The 21,280-nt window shown below is 50.1% G+C and overlaps 1 protein-coding gene across 1 annotated transcript in view; it reads left to right on the forward strand.

Moving 5' to 3' along the window:
* Positions 1-13,993: 13,993 nt before the first annotated feature.
* Positions 13,994-21,280, forward strand: part of IGSF3 (immunoglobulin superfamily member 3) — a 94,600-nt gene continuing 87,313 nt past the window's right edge. The window contains exons 1-2 of the mRNA XM_045081864.1: positions 13,994-14,145; positions 14,815-15,488. Coding sequence (XP_044937799.1) covers positions 15,446-15,488 — 43 coding nt within the window. The 5' untranslated portion in view covers positions 13,994-14,145; positions 14,815-15,445. The remainder of the gene's footprint in view (positions 14,146-14,814; positions 15,489-21,280) is intronic.

The following is a 21,280-nucleotide window of genomic DNA, read 5'->3' on the forward strand; positions in this document are numbered from 1 at the left end:
CCAGTTAGCAGTATTTGACATAACTGGTTTCCTCTTTGTAGGAAGACTTGGTTCCCAGCATGTCTCCTGTGGCTGGCTTTTCTCCCATTGCACCTGCTGGGCGCTCTTGGCCACCTTTGTAATTCCTCTTCCTTTCTGAATGTTATGCTATCTGGGAGCTCAGTCCTTGGACTTCCCTGCCTCTACTCAACTTCCCAGTATCCATACCATGGCTTTAACTATCATCTATGTGTTGAGGACTCCCAAGATGCGTTTTCAGACTCAGACATCCAGCTGCCTACTTGACATCTTAATCTGAATGTCCATAAGGCATCATCAAACGTAACACGAATGCACCAAATATCTATCACGGCAGAACAAACCCGAAAGCTTTGGGACAATTTGGCCTGGGCTCAACTGGAAGATTTGCTTGGTCATGCTGGGATCATTCATGTGACTGATGTCCTCTGGAGGATTATACTGTGACAGGATGTTTTAAGACATCCTCAAACACATCTGGCTGCTAGCTGGAGCTATTGACCATGACCCTCTGGTTGTCCTTAAGTGGTCGAGGCAGAGTTCTAAGAAGGCAAGCACCCAAACACAAGACCCAGTGCATGACTTACCGGGTGTGGGGAAGGTAATCATTTCTCACCATGTCCAGAATAGAATTCACAGCGTCTACTCCCCCAGTCCCCATCTGCTCCAACTATAGTCTTTGCCATCTCGGTAAGCAGCCATTCCACCCTTTCCATTGCTCAGGCCAAAAGCCTTAGAGGCCCCCTGGCACTCCTTTCTTGCCACACTCCCCCTCTAATCTGTCATCACACTCCTGTCAGCAATTCCTTAAGAAACATAAACCCGAACCCGGCCGCTTCTCACCACCATGCTTCCTACCGCAGTCTCTCACCTGGATGATGGCAGTGGCCCTTAGCTAGTCTCCCTACTGTCACTCTTGACCCCTGCAATCTGTTTTCAACACATCAGCCTGAGCTATAATGTTAAAACATTGATCAGATTATATCACTCCTCTCCTTAAGTCTTCAAGGTTTTTACAATGGCCAGCAAGTTCCCAAACGATTGTTCTCCCTGCTCCCCCCTACCCCGCACACATACACCGTTATCTCTCCGACCTCACTTCCAGCTGCGCACCCCCACCACATCCCAGCTCCTGTCTCACCGGCCGCCTGGATGCTTCTCACTTGTACTTAGTGCATGGCTGGCTCAGGGCCTTTGGACTTGCAGTTCCTCTGCCCAGAATGTTCTTCCTTCAAACATCTGGGGCTGGGCTCCTTCACCTCCTCTGGGTCTTTATTCAAACACCATGAGGGTCTGGGAGGCGCCTGGGTGGCTCAGTTGGTTGAGCCTCTGCCTTCGACTCTGGTCATGATCCTGGGTTCCTGGGATGGAGCCCCACGCAGTCCTGGAATTGAGTCCTGTGTTCTACTCCCTGCTCAGTGGGGAATCTGCTTCTCCCTCTCCCTGCCACTCTCCCTGCTTGTGCATGTGCCGCGCTCTATCTCAAATAAATAAATAAAATCTTAAAAAGAAAGAAAGAAAGAAACATCACTGGGGGGTTGTGACTGCTCTATTTAAGGTCACAATCCCTCTTTTTGAAGGGCAGATTTATCCCTCACCAAACCCCAGGATTTCTTCTCTCTTGGGGCTTTCTGTCACGATTGCGCCACATCCTTTACCTGTTTACTTGTTTATTGTCTGTCTCCCCATCTTAGAAAGTGAACTCCTTCAAGCAGGATTTCCTTTTCACTTATTTTGCTGCCCCCCACCCCACCCCACCACGCCTGGACTAGAGACTGCCATTTTCAGGTGTTTAATTATATTTGTGAAGTGACTGAATTCATTGACTACTGACTGCGGGCTGCAGACGTCATCCGGTTTATTGGCCGCGGACTCCCCACGCTAGCCCTGTGCAAAGACAACTGCAGTACCTCCACTGGCGAACCAGGTGCTATTGCTACCATTTAGCAGGTGTGGAGACTGAGGCTGGGTGGTTAAATAACTGCTCTGAGGTCCCGGAGCCAGGGCAAGGGCAAGGGCAAGTGTGGATTCGAGCTCTTTTTTTTTTTTTTAAGATTTTGTTTATTTATTTGACAGAGAGAGGGAGAGAGGGATCCCAAGTAGGCAGAGAGGCAGGCAGAGAGAGAGGGGGAGCAGGGAGCCGATTTGGGGCTCAATCCTAAATCCTTGAGATTATGACCTGAGCTGAAGGCAGAGGGTTAAACCCACTGAGCCACCCTGGCACCCCCAGATTCGAGCTCTTGACCAGCCAGCTAAACTGTCATTGCCTTCCTGGCGTTCTCTCCTGGCCCAGGGGGCGGGCAGCTCGGTGGCCTTCTGGTCAGCATCTTCGTGTGGTGTGACTGCCATTGCTCATCCAAATTCCTAGTTATGAAGGAGAAGGAGGTGGAGGAGGAGGAGCAGGAGGAGTGGGAAAGGCGGGAAGAGAAGGCAGTGAGGGAAGGCTCAGTGGTGGAGGTGATGGAGGTGGTGGGGTCTCGAACCATCCAGCTGCCTCTGGGGCTGTAGCAAACTGTAGGACCACCCGGAAAGCAAACCCCGGGGTGAGGGCTAGGATGTGTTCCCCACCATGTCCCCCAGCTCATGGGTGCTCCTTTCAAAGACTGCTAGGAGGACGGTCCTCTCTCTCCCTCATGCTAACCACTGGATTCCCAGGCTGAAATGAAGCCCTTGAACAAGCAGCATTTGCAGATGACCCCATCTGGCCTCTGCTCCCAGGAGGCTTTGCTCCTTCCCCTCCCGCCCCAGCGGGCCTCAGGCGATTCGGCCTCCCTCAGACCTGGCGCAGGGCTCAGCAACAGCCGGGACCCCCAGCGCTATGCCGGCCAAGATGGCTCTGCGGTGGGCGATGAAGGGAGCCTCCGGCTGACGTCTGGCGGCCAACAGCAGGCTGGGAGGGTCCGTGCTGAAAATACCACAGGCCAGCCATTTGCGACAGAGACTGCTTTGGTCTTGGGACTGATGGACGCATACACATATTGTTTTGAAAAGGTTGTGTTGTTGTTGTTGTTATTGTTGTTGTTGTTGTAACAGTCTAGGACCAAGACAGACAGCTGGGGTTGATAGTGTCTAGAGAAAGATCGCAACTACTGTATTTGGGTTATCATACGATAGCTCACGAAGAAAAGGGCTTTGTTCTACGATTGGTTTCTCTCGTCAATTAAACGTTGAATATCTGCCACGCGGTCCCGGCTGTTGAAGTAGAGATACTTCCGATATACCTGGCGGTCACATGCCTGCTTACCTAATGTAAGGTTCCGTCTCCTTTCCTTCTTCCCTCCCTCTCTCATTCCCTCCTTCCTTCCCTGCTCCTTCCTTCTTCTCCTTCCTTCCTTCTTGCTTTCCCGGTCTCTCTCCTTCCCTTCAGCCTTTTTTCTTTCCTCTCCCTTCTATCCTTCCTTCAATCCTTCCCCCTTCCCAGTTGTCCTCCTTGGTCTCATCCTCTCTTCTTTCCCTTTTCTGCTCCTCTTTCATGATTAGGAAATTGTCCTTGAGGACAGGGAGGGGAGGATGAGGGGGTCACAGAAGTGTGGTCGAAATTACAAGGGGAAGAAGCCTGTCGACGTCCATGTATGATGTTCTGGGTTGTGAACGTATGGCACACGCGTGGCCTCCTAGGCCTTGTCGGCTTTGTCCAAAGTGTCAGGGGAGATGATCTCCCTGACGAAGTCCCCAGGCTCTGAGGTCTGGGCTGGGGTGAGACTCGGGGATCCCAGGGAGGTGGGCTGTGTTGGAGGGGGCAGATGTTCCTTGCCAGGGGCCTCTGTGGAGGGCACTAGAGGGTGATCACTAATGAAGGCTCTTGGGTACAAGCAGGAACAAAAACCTGACCTCCTACTTGTTTGTATGAACTCTCTATCCAAAGCAGCTTGGGGTCTGCTACACCCGGGACTAAATCACCCAGCGGAAACTCAGGAAATACCCCTATCCCTCGGCTGCAGCCCAGGGCCTGGAGGCCCACTCTGTGGACTTGCAGGTAGAGTCCAGGGTATTCGCTTAGCCTCACCTTCATTCACTCCAAAAAACTTCACCTGAATGCCCGCTAGGCACCAGGCGTAGTGCGGGGAACAGACGGCACTGTTACATTGGGCAGTCTCTGGTCCCAGGAAACCCACTAGGTAAACATACATGTAAACAAATAACCAAAATCAGTGAAAAAGCACTACCCTTGAGGACTATACTAAGCACAGAGCTTTTATCAGTGGTTAACCCAATGCCGGAAGGAGGCAAGCAGTGGGGGGGGGGGGGAGGAGGGCTTCATAGAGAAGCTGGGGGTTCTGTTGCTTCTACAAGAAGGCTGGGAGTTTGCCAAATTGATGGGTCATGGCAGGAGACAAAGCATACCAGGCAGAATTACAGCATGTACAAAGGCTGAACCAGGAATCTATTGGTAACCAGGTAAGACCCGATCGTAGTGGGAATAATCAAGAGCCGAGAAAAGTTGGAGCGAGATCAAGGGTAGCTGAAGGCATGCCCGTAACCTATTCTAAGGAGTCTGAATTATTCGTAAGCAATCGGTGGCCCCAGAAGGGTCACATCTACACTTTAGGAAGATGTGCCCTTTAGAAGGACGGATGGGCAGAGAGTGAGATCGTCCCCTGGGAGAGCATGTGGACAACCAGGATAATAGTCTAGAAAGAGGAACTGAAGCCTGAGCTGGGGCAGAGGCCACAAAACCAGAAAGGAACCGACAGCTTCAAAAGATGTTAAGAAGATAGAGTTGGCAGCTCCAATTACCGATTGGCCGTGGAAAGTGAGAAGTCTAAAATTAATCTAAAGGCTCTGGCTTATATGATTGAGTGAAAAGTGGTATCACTAATGGAGATAGGAAATTGAAGAGGAAAAAATAGATTCCAGGCAAAAATAATGAGTGGGGCATATTCAGCCCAAGGTCTGGTGACATCCTGGTAGAACATTTCAAAAAGCAGTTGGCTCTCTAGGTGTAAAGCAAGGAAGGACTGGGCTAAAAGTGCTAGTTAGTCAGAGTTGTCTGCTGAGAGAGAAATAGACACCATGTGGTGTCAGGGGGAAAATGGGGTCATATAGAGAGCGTATTGGGGTGAGCAGCTCTTCTGGTCTTTGCCTTATACCCTATGTCTAATCCAGCAGGAAGAGTGGTCAGCTCACATCCTGAGTCCACTTCTCACCACTTCCATCACCACTTCCCGAGGCAAAGCTTCCATCGTCTCTCACCTGGGCTATGCAGTAATCTACAGCTGGATCACCTTGCATCTATTTTTGCTTCCCTGTAGACTATTTCCTATACAACAGCGAGATGGGCCTTTAAAAAAACGTGAATGAAGTCATGTCACTTTAATCTTCTAAACCACCCAGTGGTTTCCCTTGACACATGAAATAAAACGCAAATTCCTGTAAGACTCAAGATTTGGCATTTGCCTGCCTTTCTGAATTCACCTTCTACTTCTACCTCACTCGCTTTGTTCCTGCCACACTGAGTTTCTAGCTCTCAAACATGCCAAGCTTGTTCCTACCCCAGGGCCGTTGCACTTGCCGGCAAAGCTCTTCTCCTGGATCCTTCTACAGATCTGATTTCTGTGACAAAATTTTTAAGTTTGAATTCAAGTTTGTATTTCTTTGAACAGAGTAAGCATTGGTGCTCCATTGGCTGTGTCAGATAACTTCAGTCTTTTGAGATTTTGTGGACCTGTTCCAGTTTTCTGTTGCGTCTGCTGGTTCTCATTCACCTTGTCTTATTTCCTGGTTATCTCTGGCTGTATGCTGGAAATTTTCCTTCTGGAATAATTTGAGGCCTAGGATGATAGTTTGTTTGTTTGTTTTTTCTCCTGAAGGGATTTTTATTTACTTCTGGAAGGTACCTAGTGCTACTCCCAGTCTGGTCCCACTTTAAGCCAAGTTCTAGGCTCAAGGTCTCATGCTGCATCAGATGACCTAAAGGCAGAGTTGATTCTGGTTCACAGTTACCCTGAGGGCATAGCTCTTGGACAATCCCAGCTTTGGGTTTAGAGCCTGCAACCTTCTCCCTGGGCTCTGATGTTTGTCCCCTTACTCTCCGAGGCCACCAAAAACTCAGTTCCGAATTATGGATAGTTACTGCACACGCATGGGTATCCACAAGGCGACAGTGGCTCTGTGTGACGGTCCCCCTCTTCTCCTAGCTTTTGCCCAGTAATTCCTCACCACTTTAATAAGTAGCTTTGGCATTATTTAAATTTCGTCTGGGTATTTTAGTCGGCAGTGAGAATGTTGGTCCAAATTTCCTGGTCTGATGTTGCCCCATTTCTTCCGCGACTCAATTCCTCATTCTGATCGTGTGCAAATATCATTTCTTTGGAAAAGCCTTTCATACCCATTCCATCAAAAATAGCCAGCGCTATCCCAGCATTCTCAGCTTTATTGTTCTTTATAGAGCTTGATCACCATCTGATATTTGATTGCATATTTATTTGCTTCCTTGTTTATTGTCTGTCTCCCCGGCTAGAAGTTGTTTACTCATTCATGCATCAAATATTTATTGCGCGCATCCTATGTCCTAGGCACTATTCTAGGCATTGGACATGCAGTACAGAACAAGGCTGGTCAGGTACCAGTCTACAGGGAGCTTACGTTCTCACGGGGAAGACAAACAATAAATAGTAAAATAAATACAGAAAGTAAACTCCGTGAGGATAGGAAGCGTGCCTGCTTTCTTGCACCTCGGGGTGTAGAACAGTGTGAATATTATTTTTTTTAACGGAAAAAAATCCTTGTCCCAATGTCTTTTTCTGTATTGTTTTATCTGTATTGTTGGCTTGCTGCCTTTTCTCTTAAATATGTTATCATTTTAAGTGTATTAAGGGTTAAAAAGACTTGTGTGTCAGCCTGGAAATAGAATCATCATCTACTATATTACTGTTATGGGGAAATATGTTCTGAGTTCCAAATAATTAACTTCCAAGTGAACTTTTGGAAACTGTCAGCTGGGCTCATATATATTTGGGTGAGATTTGCCAATGTCTTTGCACTCTTTTATAGAAAGAGGCAACACGCCAGCCAGATCAGGCTAGACAGCCCTGGCGATGAGTGGGATAACAGATGTCTCAGAAAGAGTGCCCTCACATCCAGAAGGCTCTCTTCTGCTGTAAGTTCGTGGTTGTTTGAATTCTTAGAATCTCAGATCCGGGGTGACACCCCTTCCCCTGTGCAGGGACAGAAGCTCTGTGACTGAACTCACAGTTTTTTCACCAGTGGGGGCCAAGCTCAATTCTTGAGTGTCCTTCACCTGGGCAACGGCATGGTTGAAAGTGGTAGCCAGCCCTGGCTCTCAGCCCTGCCACCCTAGGACACTGAAGGAGTGAGAGATGGTGGTGGGGGGCGGTCAGCCAATCCAACTCAGAGAAGTCACTCCAACATGACAGTGTCATGGCATTCAGCCTCAGCTCAAAATCTTTGCCTTCGCATGTGCTCTAGGTTGTTCCATTCATTAGCAAGGGGAGGTAGCCCATGGAAGAAGAGCGCACGATGGTGGTGAGCCAGAGCAGAGTGTAGGAAGAATCGAATCTAAGGCTGCCATTGGGTTAAAGCACAAACAATCCCTCCCAAACCAAAAAAACAAAAACAAAAACAAAAAACAAACGAACAAACAAAAAACAACCCACCAAAAAATCCAAACCCAACCCAATCAGGATTAGCTGAGATTTTGGCAAAGAAAATGGACAGCAACAAAATCCTCAAGGTTGGGACTGGGAAAGATGGGGAGCCTCTTCAGTGTGGTCAGGACTAATTTCAGAAGGGAATATTGGTAGAGAAATGAGCTCTTCTAATTCTTTTGAAGTGGGCAACAAACTATACCGTTGAGGGACCCAGCAATCAAAATCGGAACTGGGCTTAGAGGCAGGACATGGGATCATGAATTTGTGAAAACTCTATCCCAAGATTTTGAGCTGGAAGAGCCCTAGCAGGGGGAGGGGAGGGGACAGTGGCAGCCAGGTTGTTGTGAGTCTCTGTGCGTTCCCCCCTGCCCCCCACCGCTGCCAGTACCTGCATGATTCCGAGAGGGAAGGAAGGAGAACCAGGAGGGTGGGGGGAAATTTTTTCAAACAATCATCTAGTTCAGTCTCACACCAACACTTAGAAACTAAATCTTCCAGATGGGGCCCAGGAATCTCTATTTGTCATGCTGTTGGAGTCATTCCTTTCCAGCTACTTTGGGACCTTCTGCCTAGTCTCACCAACCTCGCTTTACAGAACAAGGAACTTGGGGCCAGAGAGGTCAAAAGACTCCATGAGCAGCAGAGCCCAGACAGAAAGCTAGAATGTCGGGCTCCCAGTCCCTTGCTGTGTATACGAAGTTCAGAATCAGCCCAAACAATATCCAGTGAGTACTGAGAACTAGTTAGAGGCATCTTACTAAGTTCTTTTATATATCAGCTCATTTCATTCTTGCAAGTGCCCTAGGAAGGCAGATGCTGTTGTTACCCCCTGTCTAAAGGAGGAACCTAGGCGAGAGTGTAGTACCTTGACCAGAGTTAAGTGTCAGGGGCTCAGACCTGGTGTCCTTCTCCAAACACCACCATTCTCCGTCCGTTGGAGAACCGGAGAATCAGCGAGCGCAGCTCTGGGGCTTTTGTGGAGGAGGAATGATGTTAGCTCCATAGACTCTTACATCCCCCCTGGGATAAACCAGTCTTCAGAGTTCCAGGGCGGCATATCCAGACCCTTCACTGACACCAGATGGCACACCTCAGGTTCCGAGCATGCACCCATGGGGAGGGCCTCAGGGGCCTACTCTGCTCCCTCGTCACCTTGATCCTGAGATGTAAGAGTGAACTCCATTTTTTTTTTTTTTTTTTAATAGGACAGATGGTATCCTGTGTAAGCGATTGCTAGTCTCCAGCTCTGGGGAGCCTCACCCACGTAGGAGGATAATCACCAAGAAGAAAGCTTGCTATCAGGATTGTTTAGCGGTACTTTTAGCTCTGACTTGGCTGTTCTGTGGGGTGGGAAGGCTTTGCTCCTTCCACTTGGCATTTTGCATGGCTTTAGGGCAATGAACACGGGCACTGGTGAGCACAAGGTGTCAGGCTATCTTTAGACTAAATGCTTTGCCCTCAGCCTTTTTTCAGTTGACAAAAGAGAACTTGGCGAATGCCTTCTCCCCCCGCCCCCACTTCCCGCCAGTTTTAAAAAACCATAACATTATGTCACTTGTGGCTTTATATTAGCCTTTTTTTTTTTTTTTTAAGATTTTACTTATTTATTTGACAGAGAGAGAGCACAAGTAAGCAGAGCAGCAGGCAGAGAGAGAGAGAGAGAAGCAGGCTTCCCACGGAGCAAGGAGCCTGATGCGGAACTCGATCCCAGGACCCTGGAATCATGACCTGAGCCGAAGGCAGCCACTCAACCCACAAAGCTACCCAGGTGCTCCTTATATTGGCCTCTGATTACAGCTCCAGTCGGTCTGGAGACCTCCAACTGATAGAACTGCTTGCCCATATCTTATCTACCAATTTCGTATTGTTGTTGTTGTTCCCCCTACAGTGTTTACATTATTTTTAAACACTAGCTTCCAATGAATAAAATTAGGTGCAATCAAATGAAAATCTGGATCTCCGGCTTTTCTTGAAAAACTAAGAAAATCAGGCAACACTGGATCTTTGTTCCTGACCGCAGCTTCTTTGCTAAAGCTGTGCTTCAGCCTGGCTTTGTGGGCTTCTGAATTAAAGCCCCGGGGGAGAAGATTAAGGAGTCTTCCAAAGTGTCCAGAATATCCACCTGAGCCCAGGCCAGTCCAGGAGAGGGTTCGACATTCCAGCATAAGTTGTTTTGAAGCAGGCCGCTAGGGTTGGGCCCAGCCACCCGATATATTTGCTGACTGGGGACTTCTGTCCCCTCCTCTCCTTTGACCACTTCTCCTTCCCTTAGGATTCTTCCGCTGTCTGTAACTGGTCTCCTGAAAGGGCCACCCTCACACCACTGTTCAGCACTTCATTTAATGGTTTCTATGTCTGGAGGGCAGAGACAATCTTTTCACTGTACAGGTGTGCCCCAGAGATATTGAGGGTTAAGTTCCGGACCCCCGCAATAACGTGCATATTGCCAAAAAAATGAGTCAAATAAATTTTTTGGTTTCCTGATGTCTATTGTAGTCTATTGTTCTATTCTAGTTTATTAAGTGTGCCATTCCTGATGCCTAAAAAATAATGTGCTCACCTTAATTAAAAAATACTTTATTGCTGAAAATTCTAACCATCTTCTGAGTTTTTAGCCAGTCACCATTGCTGATCACAGATAACCACTAATAATGAAAGAGTTGGAATAATAATGAAAAAGTTGGAAATGAAAATAATAATGAAAAAGTTGGAAATTTCGTGAAAATTAACAAAATGTGAGTGACGCAGAGACATGAAGTGAGCGCTCCTCGTAGAATGGCACCAACAGGCTTGCTCCGACCAGGGTCACCACAGACCTTCATTTTCTAAAAAACAGAAGTAGCTGAGAAACGCAACAGAGCGAATCTCAATAAAATGAGGCATGCCTCTACTCTACTCTCCCGCCTTACAGTGAACACAGCCCTTGGAATATCTTAGATGGTCCATCTGTGTGCAAATTAGAACGCTATGCTGGGAACCAGCCGTAGCATATCTGGGGGGGTGATGGAAGTCAAGGGTTGACAAACCATCCAACAAATGCCAGTGGTCTAGATGGTAGGTGGGGTAGGTGGAGAAGTTAAAAATGAGAAGGGATACTGAGTATAGGGTTCAAGGATGGAAGAAGTGGCCCTGGGCAGAAGTCTAGGGACTGAATGCTTAGGAAGAGTGGTCTTGGATAAGGGGTCGGGCAATCTTAGGGGGGTCAGAGAGTTCTGATACAGGCTGAGGTAGCTCTTCTTGAAGATCCCTTGACTCCTCTTTCTCTTCCCCTCCATATCCAGTTCTCCAGAACATACCACTGAACATAGTCTCAAAATGCTTCTAGACTCCACCCATATCTCACAACCTGTATCATTTTCATGCCAGTCCTAGCCAAGGTCATCTCTCACTTGCACAACTACATGAGCCCCCTTTTCAGTGTCCCTCCTCCACTTGTACCTCCTTTCCCTGCGGCCAGAAGGACACAAATTGCCCGCTAGCCCATGAGGTCCTATAGGATTTCCTCTGTGACCTCTCTGATCACATTTCACCTCCTCCTTTGCTCTCCTGTCCCTTCACAAACCTTATAGTTCTGAGCATTTTAAGGGACTTTGAACCTGCTGTTTCCTAAGCTTGGAATGCTCTTCTTCCAGAAATCTCCAAGGCTCATTCAGTCCTTCTAATAAGAGGTCGTCTTCCTGGTCACCCACATAGAACAGAATACTCCTACCCACCCCACACACATACACACGATCCCCTTCTCCCACTTTTCCCAAGAACACATGTCATGTTATGTTACATATTTATTCATTTCATTGTTTGTGTTTTTCACTAAGATAAGTGCCACCAACGAGAGTGGAGAATTTTCTTGGCACACAATATATGCTCAATAAATAAATGAAAGAGTCTAGCAGATAAGGAGGAGTGAGAGATGTCAGATTCAGGGTTGTCTTGGGGGAAAGAGGTAATATTTAACGCACAAGAAGAGATTTTCCATATAACACTCGGTATATGTGATAAATATTCAATTCAGTTCAATTCAGTTGAAGTACTTATAATGTGCTTACTGTACGCAGCTCACAATGCCAAGTAATGTTTGAGATAGGGGCGCCTGGGTGGCTCAGTTATTAAGCGTCTGCCTTTGGCTCAGGTCATGATCAGGGTCCTGGGCTCGAGCCCTGTGTCAGGCTCCCTGCTCAGTGGAGAGCCTGCTTCTCCTTCTCCCTCTGCCTGGCTGCTCTGTCTACTTGTGCTCTCTCTCTCTCTGTCAAATAAATAAATAAAATCTTTAAAGAAAAAAGAGAGAGAGAGAGAGAGATGTTTGGGATAAAAGATAATTATAGATCCTGCCAGCAAAGAAGAGGGGTGAGGGCAAGTGAGACCCCTTAGTTTTTTTTTTGTGTGTGTGTGTGTTTTTTTTTATTCCCCATTGCATGTTCTTCATTGCCTTGCACACTGGGGGAGTGGGTAACTAATATCTCTTTTAATACATTAATTATCAGTATACTCCTTCACGAAATCCTTTCATTACCATACTGTACAATAGAGTGAAAAACATCTTATAAACCCACAGTCCCTTTCTGAGTTCTGTACTCCACACCCCGTCCCCTAACTGCTTTTTGGACATCTTCACTCCTATGACTCTTGGGCCTCTCAAACTCAATACATCCAATCTTATCCTATGTATCTTGATCTCAGTTTTTGAGGCGGAGCTGGTTTTTCTGCCCCATTCCTCACCTTCAACCTGGCATTCCACGTAGTTTACTTCCTGATATCCAGGGGAACTGCTCATATCTCTCCCTCCCTGTTGCTCCTTCTGTGGTCCTGGTCATCAGGATCTCTTGTCTGGATTTTCAGCAACACCTACTAGAACTCCCCTCCCCTCCCATCTTACACATCTAGGCCAGAGTTGTCTTTCTAAAATGTACATCTGGGAACAGTACTGCCTTGCTCAGAACCTTCAGGGGTTTCACCATTGCCCTGGGTTAAAGTCCACCCCCCCTTTTTTTCAAAGACTTTATTAGAGAGAGAGAGTGAGCACAAGCAGGGGGAGCAGCAAGCAGAGGGAGAAGCAGGCTTCCTGCTGAGCAAGGAGCCTGAAGTGGGACTCAACTCCAGTACCCCAGGATCATGCCACCGGGCTGAGCCACCCAGGGGTCCCTAAAGTCTAAACCCCTTAAAACACCATACAAAGCTCTCCAGGTTCTGGCACCAGATTTCTTCTCTGCCATTTCTTGCCACTTTCTTACAGCCTAATTTGTGCCCAACGGAGATTTCGGCTTCTCTAAGTGGACTGCTCTCTCCTCCCCCTAGGTCTTGGAGGGTACTGATTCAGGGTCCGGACTCAGTTACTCTTTCCCTCCCTCCTCTCCTTCCTCTGCAGCCTCCTTCTGCTCTTTTGGACTCTACCTGGTTTTCATTTCCTCCAGGAAGCCTTCCAGGCACCTGACCCGATTTGACCAAAGCCCTCCTCCTTATGACCCAACCTGAGTCCTAGAATGTGCTTCCTCAACCCTTTGTTCTTTTCTTGCCTTACTCCTTTTATAGTCTCCCCAGTAGACTGCAAACTCCAGGAGGGCAGGACTGTCTTTCTCTATCTTGGTTACCTTTTGACCATTCCTACCCAGAAGGCGTGTGTATTCATGAAGTATTGAATGGATGAAAATGCACTTGTTTCGATAGGGCTGTTCCTCATAAAATAATTATATCTTACATTTACCAAGTGCTTAAGATGGGGCAGGCTCCATTCTGAAGTGCTTTACAAGTGTGCTATGGACATCTCCCATAACCCTATTTAGTAGGGGCAGGCTATTTCCCCATACAACAGATGGGGAAACTAAGGTCCAGAGAGGTGAAGTAACTCCAAGGTCGGCCGCAAGGACGTGGAAGAACCAGGGTTAGAACCCAGGTTGGGTCCAGAGTCCAATTCGGCCACAACGTCTAGGAAGTTCTGCCCTAGAATGAAGCACAATATGGGGTTCCACTACATGAACGGATTCAAGTCTCCTGTTAAGGGCTTTGTTTTTATTTCCAGGAGAGAGGACACTGCTCCCTTGCTGCCCTCTTCAAGGCTGATGGGTCCTTTGCTGGGCTTTGGGAAAGGCCTTGTGCTGCTTGCCCACGGCGCGGTAGCCTGTGTGTGACGCCCTACTTAACTTTCAGGGCTGTCCTGCCCACACGCTCCCAGTGCCCAGGCCCTGGCTCGGCTCTTGCCCTGGGCAGGTGCGCCCCACAGAGCAGCGGCCCCCGCGTCCCCCCCTCCGCCCCCCACCGGGCCCCTGGGACGGGCCGCTCTTCTCCGGGGGCGGGGGAAGGGGCGGGCCAAGGGCTGGGCTCGCCCAGGCCACCGCCCTCGCCCCGCGCGCGGCTCCACCGGGTGCAGCGGGCCGGACTGGAGGGGCGGGGACTCGGGAGGGGCCGGAGCGCGGCTGCCGGTGCGGCTGCGGGGGGAGAGGGAGAAGGCGGCGCGTCCCCGGAGGCGTGCGCCCAGACTGCCGGCCGCCGGACCGACGCACGGAGGGAGAGGGCTGGGGGCGAGGTCAGTATCCGGTGGGAGCGCGGGCGGCGCGCGGAGGGGCGGCGGCGCGGGCAGCCGGGAACCCGGGGCAGGGGGCGGGGAGGGCGGCGGCGGGCGCGGGGCCGGCTCCGCTCCGGGGTCGGGCCCGAGACCCTCCCCTGGCCGGTCGGGCGCGCGGCGAGCGCGCCCCGGCCCCGGAAAGCGCAGCCTCCGCTCCCTTCTCCCTCCGTCTCTTTTCTTCCCAATCAGCGAAAATAAACACCCGGGAAGGTAAAACAATAGCGGGGCCACCTGGGACGCGGCGCGCGCGGAGCTCCCACGTTTGGGGCGGGGGCCGGAGCTGGCACCGGGAGTGGCGGCCCCACGTCGGAGCCCCCTCCCGCTGTGCCCCCGCGAAGGGTGGGGCTCCCCGCGGCGCTGGGCTCGGCAGGAGGTGAAGGGAATTCCCTGGAGTGAGGCGTGTGGGCAAAGTATTGCTGGAACAATCGGGCTTCCCGCATTTGCCCTGCTGTGGGCAGGGAAACTGAGGCGGGGGCCGGTGTAGCGACTTGCCCAAGGTCAGAACGCCCGGATTGACTGTCCTGATCCGGGAACGGGACCCAGGCGTCCCGAGCAGCCCAGCGCTCAGCGCCTCTCGGTTTTGCGGCGCTCTTGTTCGCCTTTGATACATCTCTGTTGTGTTTGTTTTAGAAATCTGCTGGCATTGTGGGACCGGCTTCGCCTCGGGGGCCGCAGAACGCCAACTTGCTTCGTGTGTCCTGGGTAGGTGTGGGGCAGGTGGCAGCTCCCTGACCTACCGACATGGATGGAGACGGACTTTTTGATGAAGAAACCCAGACAGTCGGTGCCATTCCGGGGCGATTTAGCTGTCAGAGGTTTTGACAAAACCTGCCCTGTTTCCTTGGGGGAATCCGAATGAGGGAGCTTACAGACACCTTCACTGGGAAGCCAAGGACATTTCTGTATAATCAGTGGATGAAAGGATTTTCTCAGACTCTTTTTTCCCTTTTCCTTGAGGATTAATTCACTGCAATCTACAATTCCAGTGGAAACCGCAAGGCACAGGATGTGGCAGAAGCCTAGAGGGCCTTCAGAATTGTTCTGGACCCTTCTTTTAGCATAGGGGAGTTCAACACAAGCCACTGGCCGCCCCCCTGCCCCCCGTCCTGCTGATCTCTTCTCTTTAACCTGTTTTCATTTTTTGAGTTACGTTCTATTTCCACAACTGTCCTCTGGAGCTATAAGTGGATTGCCAGAAATGAGAGATTAAGTGTGAGAGAAGAGGGAGCGTCCTGTGTTGTGTCTCTTCTCTGCTGCCGACATGAAGTGCTTTTTCCCAGTGCTGAGTTGTCTGGCTGTGCTGGGTAAGTGGCTCTGCTTATCAGTGCGATCGATGTGAAAGTTTAACCTGCTGTTGGTTCCTGTAATTCCGTGTGGTTCTTTCCCATCAACACTTGGCTTGGGGGCCACCGGCGCACAGCAGATATGTATCACAGGTTGGAATAGGGTACCAAGAGGCCCTATTCTGACCTGGGAGGAACGGTGAGATATTGTTTGCTGTCTTTAAGAAGGAGGAACATCTACTGTCCTTGAAGTGTCTGTCCCAAGCCTTGCCTTGCGGTGAGATCCCTCCATCTGCGTGTCAGTGGTTTAGGGACTCCATGTGCCTTATAAACTTCAGTGTCTTACCCGCTGTCCACATTAATTCCAAATTCAAAGTGGCAGCGTTATTCTTACTGTGGGGAAAGTTGGTTTGGTGGTAATGATGGAGCGTTTTTTGTTTTGTTGTGTCTTTTGGGGGGGTGGGGAGTAGTCATGGGTGGGGTAGGGTGGCGAAGGGATGCATTGCCCTGCCTGAGTGGCCTGGAGCCTAAAAGTGTTTGAGGATACCAGTCTTATGTCCCCTCCCCAAGGAAACTCAGAGCATAGTTCTGGAAGAGGAGAGACTGGAGGAGGGGAAGCTGCTTGCGTGGGAATGTGTTAGGAATGGTTTTAGTGCCCCTACAGAAGGCCAGAATGCTTAGAGCAGGGTGAGGAACTGTGGTCCCAAGAGGTAAACCCTTGATACCTGCCCTAGGGATCCCCTTCCCATTGCAGAGCCCCCGTCCCCCCTTGCCCATACTTTCTATACCATCAAACATCGGCTTGTGTGTAGTATCTGAGGACACATCTTGGGTCTAGGATAAACTTCCTAGCCAGGATCTGATGCATCCTTTCTGTCCATCTCCCCAGAGCTCGCACAGGAGCCCACCCTCTGACCTCTCTGTGTGGTTCTGTCCCCTGAGTGAAGAGGTCACCATGGCTGCCTATGGTGTCTGCATTTCTGAATCTAGATATTTGGCATTTACAGAGTTTATTCATGACCTGCTGGCAGTGGAGATTGCTCTGATGCGTTGTTTGTATGCTTGTAGGAGTTCACAGTTGGGTGGAAAGAACAGGTTTTGGAGTTTGAAAGCCTGATTTGAATCTGAGCCTCATCGTGATGGTCCTATAAACCTCAGTAAAATGGGATGATACCTCCAAGGACTGTCTTGACAGTGAAAGCCTATAAGGTGTCCTGAATACCTTGACTGCTTTGAAAAATGTCTGGAACACATAATAAACGTGTACAGTCAGTGATTCTTAAACTTGGGTGCATGTCGTAATCCCAGGGGGAAGCTTTTAAAAGTCCCGATCTCCGGCAGCAACCCCAGACCAATGAAACCAGATTCTCCGGGAGGGTGAGCCAGGCATCAGTCTTTCTGCTCTCCCAGGTAGTTCCAAGTGAAAGAACCAGTGTGTGAGTTCATTAGTGCCAGCCCTGTCCGCCCTGGCACACACTCAGATACAGGGTCCCCTGGCAGGTTCGTCGGTGCCGTGCTCAAGGGTGGGTGAGGATAATGTGTCCCCGTGTCTCCCTTCTGTTCAGGCAGAGTTAAGAAAGCAGATAGCTCTCTGTGCACCAGTCCTGAATATCCCATTGATATTTGTTCATACTGCATTTGTCATTGACTTCGTGTCTGGGTTTAAATCAGTAATTAGTGATTCATGTGGATTCAAGAGGACAAACAAGGAAGGCCCTGGGGAGTTGGAGGAGGTGGTATGGCTAAGTGGGATAGAGGGCTGGGTGGAAGGGTGGGGCCCAGGGCAGGAGAAGGAGCCACCAATGGCAAAACAAGGAAATGGGACATTTGTGCCTTTTGTTTGTTCTGGCTGCTCTAGAAATGGGAGGCCTCCTGCAGGTCCCTCTGCGGCTCGCGCTCTGGGCCACTCTGTGGACTGGTCCTTGGGCCCTGACACTCTTCTCTTGCCTCCCTCTCGCCCCCTTAGAAACAGGTGCCGGGGAGGGAAGGAAAGGAGCCTCAAGGTGGCCGCGAAAGGGAGCACTGGCTGCCGACCAGAGGACCAGCTGTGGGTGAGGGTGGGAAGGTTTAGAAGTGTGGGTGTGTCTGGCGCTTTACATCCTGCTGCTGAAGGCGCAACTTCTCCCATCACTGAGTGACTGTCAGCAGGGGTGGGGAGGGCCTCTTGCTACCCACCCTGCTAACCTCGGAGAACTGGAGGTGTCTGGGGAGGGAACAAAACCCAGGTTGGGGGTCTTATTTCCTGCTTGCAGTCTGGTGTGGGCTGATTCATGCGTCAGCATTCTTGCTGTGTAATGTAAATTAATGTGTAATGTGAATTTCAAAGAGCAAAGAATCCCAAGGTTTTGTGCTCATGTGGGTCACACACCCAGAATCAAATTTTGTTTGTACAAAGTAGGATGAGGCTAAGTACTCTGCACAGTGGCACGGGTACAGGTGCTGTCAGCCTTCAGAAACAGCAGTTTGAGTCAGAAAGCTGGGTGACAGTCCCTGAGGGCGGACCCGGGGTCAATCTCCCACCTGCCACCAACTCCCTCCGCACCTGTGGACCCACGCTTTGTGCTCCCTTCCTTTGCCAGCGTCGCGGATTTTGGATCAGGTTCCTCCTTTTCGGCCTGTCTGGGGGCTGACTCCTGCCCTTGTGTCTGTCCTCCCCGAAGCCACAGTGACCGCTGTGTCTTGTCTCTTCCTCTTGCAGCGCTGGCTGCCCCACCCAGCTTGGGAGCCACTGGCTGCCACGGCCACCCTTGTGCCAATTCCAGAACCACCTGATGCCCAGGCCTGGTTGAGCCACGAGGGTTAGTGAAGTCTCCGCTGCTGAGAATGGGCAGAGCCAGAGGGGCAGAAGATGAGAGAGAGAGCACGAGCAGGGGCTGGTGTGACCGTGGCATGACTGTGGCGTGTGTGTGAAAAAGGAGGGAATGAGGAGAGAGGGAGAGGGGGCCGGGGCTGTGCCAGGCAGCAGCCTGCATGAGTGACAGGGACATGGCAAAATGACAGCCATGTGGGAGAGACAGACTAGGATTTGTGTCTGCAAGAACAGGAAGGGGACGATCCAGAAAGATGATTGTAAGTTTCAGGCCCTTAAAGCAGATTTTGGTTTTGCATAGCCATGAAGAGTTACGCCTCCTAGGCCAGTGCTGATTGATGTCGCAAACAAGACGGAATAGCTTTAAAAGTGTGAGCCTGGAAAGAGGAGATTGGGACATCTGTGGATCAGCCCAGGAGAACCTGTAGCTGGCTCATGACCATTCGTCGTCTCCTCCAGCGGCGGCAGATTTCATGTGTTGAGTTTGAGAGGCTGCTTGCTTGAATAGGATGGGACCGAGGCAGTGATCCCTTACCACGCTGTTAGCTAGGGAGGAGGCCAGAGGGTTCTTCCAAAAGAGATTGAAGGGAACTTTGATGTTCTGATGAGAGTGAGCTCGGAAGCAGGACTCATGATCAAAGGCAGAAGACACAAGTGAAGCAGCTTGGGGGTGGCCAGGAGATGAGTTCTGAAGATCGTGATTTATGGGTGAACAAACACCGTCCCTAGCAGTTGTTGCAGGGGTGGTACACTGTCCCTTTCCTGGGGACCATTTGACCGGGGTGCCTGAGAAGGGAATTATCAGGAGGACTAGACTGGCTAGGAGGTCTTTCAACTCTGCGAGTTACTGAGTCACCACTCTGCCCCCCAGGCCGTGTTAAGATGCCGCCATGCCCTGCACTTTGCATTGCAGTAAGGGAAGAGCAGTAATGATACCACCTCTCCTAGCTCTGGCCTTGGCTGTGAAGCGAGCCCCGTCTCATGAAGTCCTCCACATACACTCACTGGATAGAGGACTCCCAGCATCACCTGTGTGTAGATGGAGCTACTGAGGTCCAGGGAGGTTAAGGAACCTGCCTCAGGAAGACTACTGTACCAGCTCAATATGGTGTTCCACAGTGGCAGGGATGCAGGCCCCTTCTGTCTTGTCCCTCGTGCATGCCTCCATTCCCAAGGTCATGGCATGATCTGAGATGGCTGTGCTAGCCCCAGCCATCATGAAGGGGGTAAAGGCTTGGTGAAGGGCAAAACTTCATAATTTAAGGACATTTCTGGAAGGTTGCCCTCCCCTCTTCTGCTTATACCCCTGTTGGTTAGAACTTGAGTGCATGACTGTACTCGGCGGCAAGGGGGCCTGAGAAATGGCATCCTTAATTCTGACCAGCTAAAAACTGAGGGTTCCGAGAAGAGAACAGATGTGGGAGGGTCAGCAGTGGCTTGCTGGCTGAGCGACAGAGCTAGTGAGTGACAGCAGAGGGTTTTGAAGCCAAGATCTTCTGGTCCAAAGCCTGTGTTCTTCCATCTCACCAGCTGCCCCTCTGTGACTCTGTGGCCCAGCGCCTGGCCTCTAAGAAGCCTTATCAGGAGGGCGCGAGCCAGATGAGCCAATAGTTGTTACAATGGGAAGCAACGTAAATCTACATACAATCACGCAGGCAGTGTTGTGATTTTAACAGTAGTGACCGTAGTGTTTTTAGTCCACTTGTGTGCCAGTCACTGCTAGACACTTGGCGGAGCAAAGCCCTTCCATACGGAGGACCCTCCCTATCATGTTCACTGCTGTAGCCCCAGAACTCAGCCTTATGCCTGGCACAAAGTAAGTAGGTGTTCAGTTAATTTTTTTAAAAAATATTTTTATTTATTTATTTGACAGAAGTAGGCAGAGAGGCAGGCAGAGAGAGAGAGGAGGAAGCAGGCTCCCTACTGAGCAGAGAGCCCGATGTGGGGCTGGATCCCAGGACCCTGGGATCATGACCTGAGCCGAAGGCAGAGGTTTTAACCCACTGAGCCACTCAGGTGCCCCTGTTCAGTTCATTTTTTGATGACTAAATGGTTTCGGTATTCTTCCTTGCCCAGGACAAGGAAACTCAAGGCTCAGGGAGCTCAGGTCGTTTTGCTCAAAGGACAAGTGCTAGAGATGGGCAGAGCCTAGATCTGAATCCAAGTTGGGCTCTAGAACTTGTGCTTTTAAAATGTCGACAAACAGGGTGACATTTCATCTTTCTTGGGCCCTGGATCCTTGGGGCAGTATGGTGAAACCTCTGGACCCTTTCCCTGGAGAACATTCTGAAATGTGCAAATAAAAACACATCGGCTAACAAAGGAAATCAATTATATTGAAATATAGTCATCAAAACATTAAACCAATTTATGATTATAGCAATACGCTTCTTTAGTAACACATTAAATAACGAGCCTCTAGCAGCAGGTCCAACAATTATTGTAATTATGGCATAGCGAGGCACGAAAACGGTATGTTGAGGTATCAGTGTCAACCATGATGTGATATGAAAGCATGTGTGATTTTTGCTGTGACAGAGTCACAGGTCCTAGAGACATCGTCATGACGGCTGCCTGCGTCCATAATCAAACATTCACAAAGAGGTCCACATTCACAAAGAGGTTAGTTGAAAATAAAGGCGTATTTTTCTTTCCCATTCAAGTTCCCATAGCTCCTGACTTCTGTTCAAGGACCCCTGTGAAGTGCAAAGTGAAGTTCAGTGTAGGCGGTGGTTGCCGGGAGCACGCTGTGTGAGAGGACTTCATTAGCTTTCCGAAACGGGCAGGGTTTCCATGCGGGGAGCATTCTGTTCCCAGTAGAATCCTCATGGCGCAGAGGAGACAGCAGTTGTAATGGTGGTAGGGTGGCCCTGTAGGGTCTCGAGAAATGACTGGCGGTGGTTTTAGGGTCCAGTTCACCTAGGATGATGAGGGCACACAGAACTGCCTTCGACTGTAAGGAGTTTGGGAGTTGGGCTTAGGCTGGGTCTCCCGGAGCCCAGGC

This window comes from Mustela putorius, unplaced genomic scaffold, assembly GCF_011764305.1.
Source record: "Mustela putorius furo isolate JIRA1106 unplaced genomic scaffold, ASM1176430v1.1 tig00000585_pilon_pilon_pilon, whole genome shotgun sequence".
Classification (NCBI taxonomy): domain Eukaryota; kingdom Metazoa; phylum Chordata; class Mammalia; order Carnivora; family Mustelidae; genus Mustela; species Mustela putorius.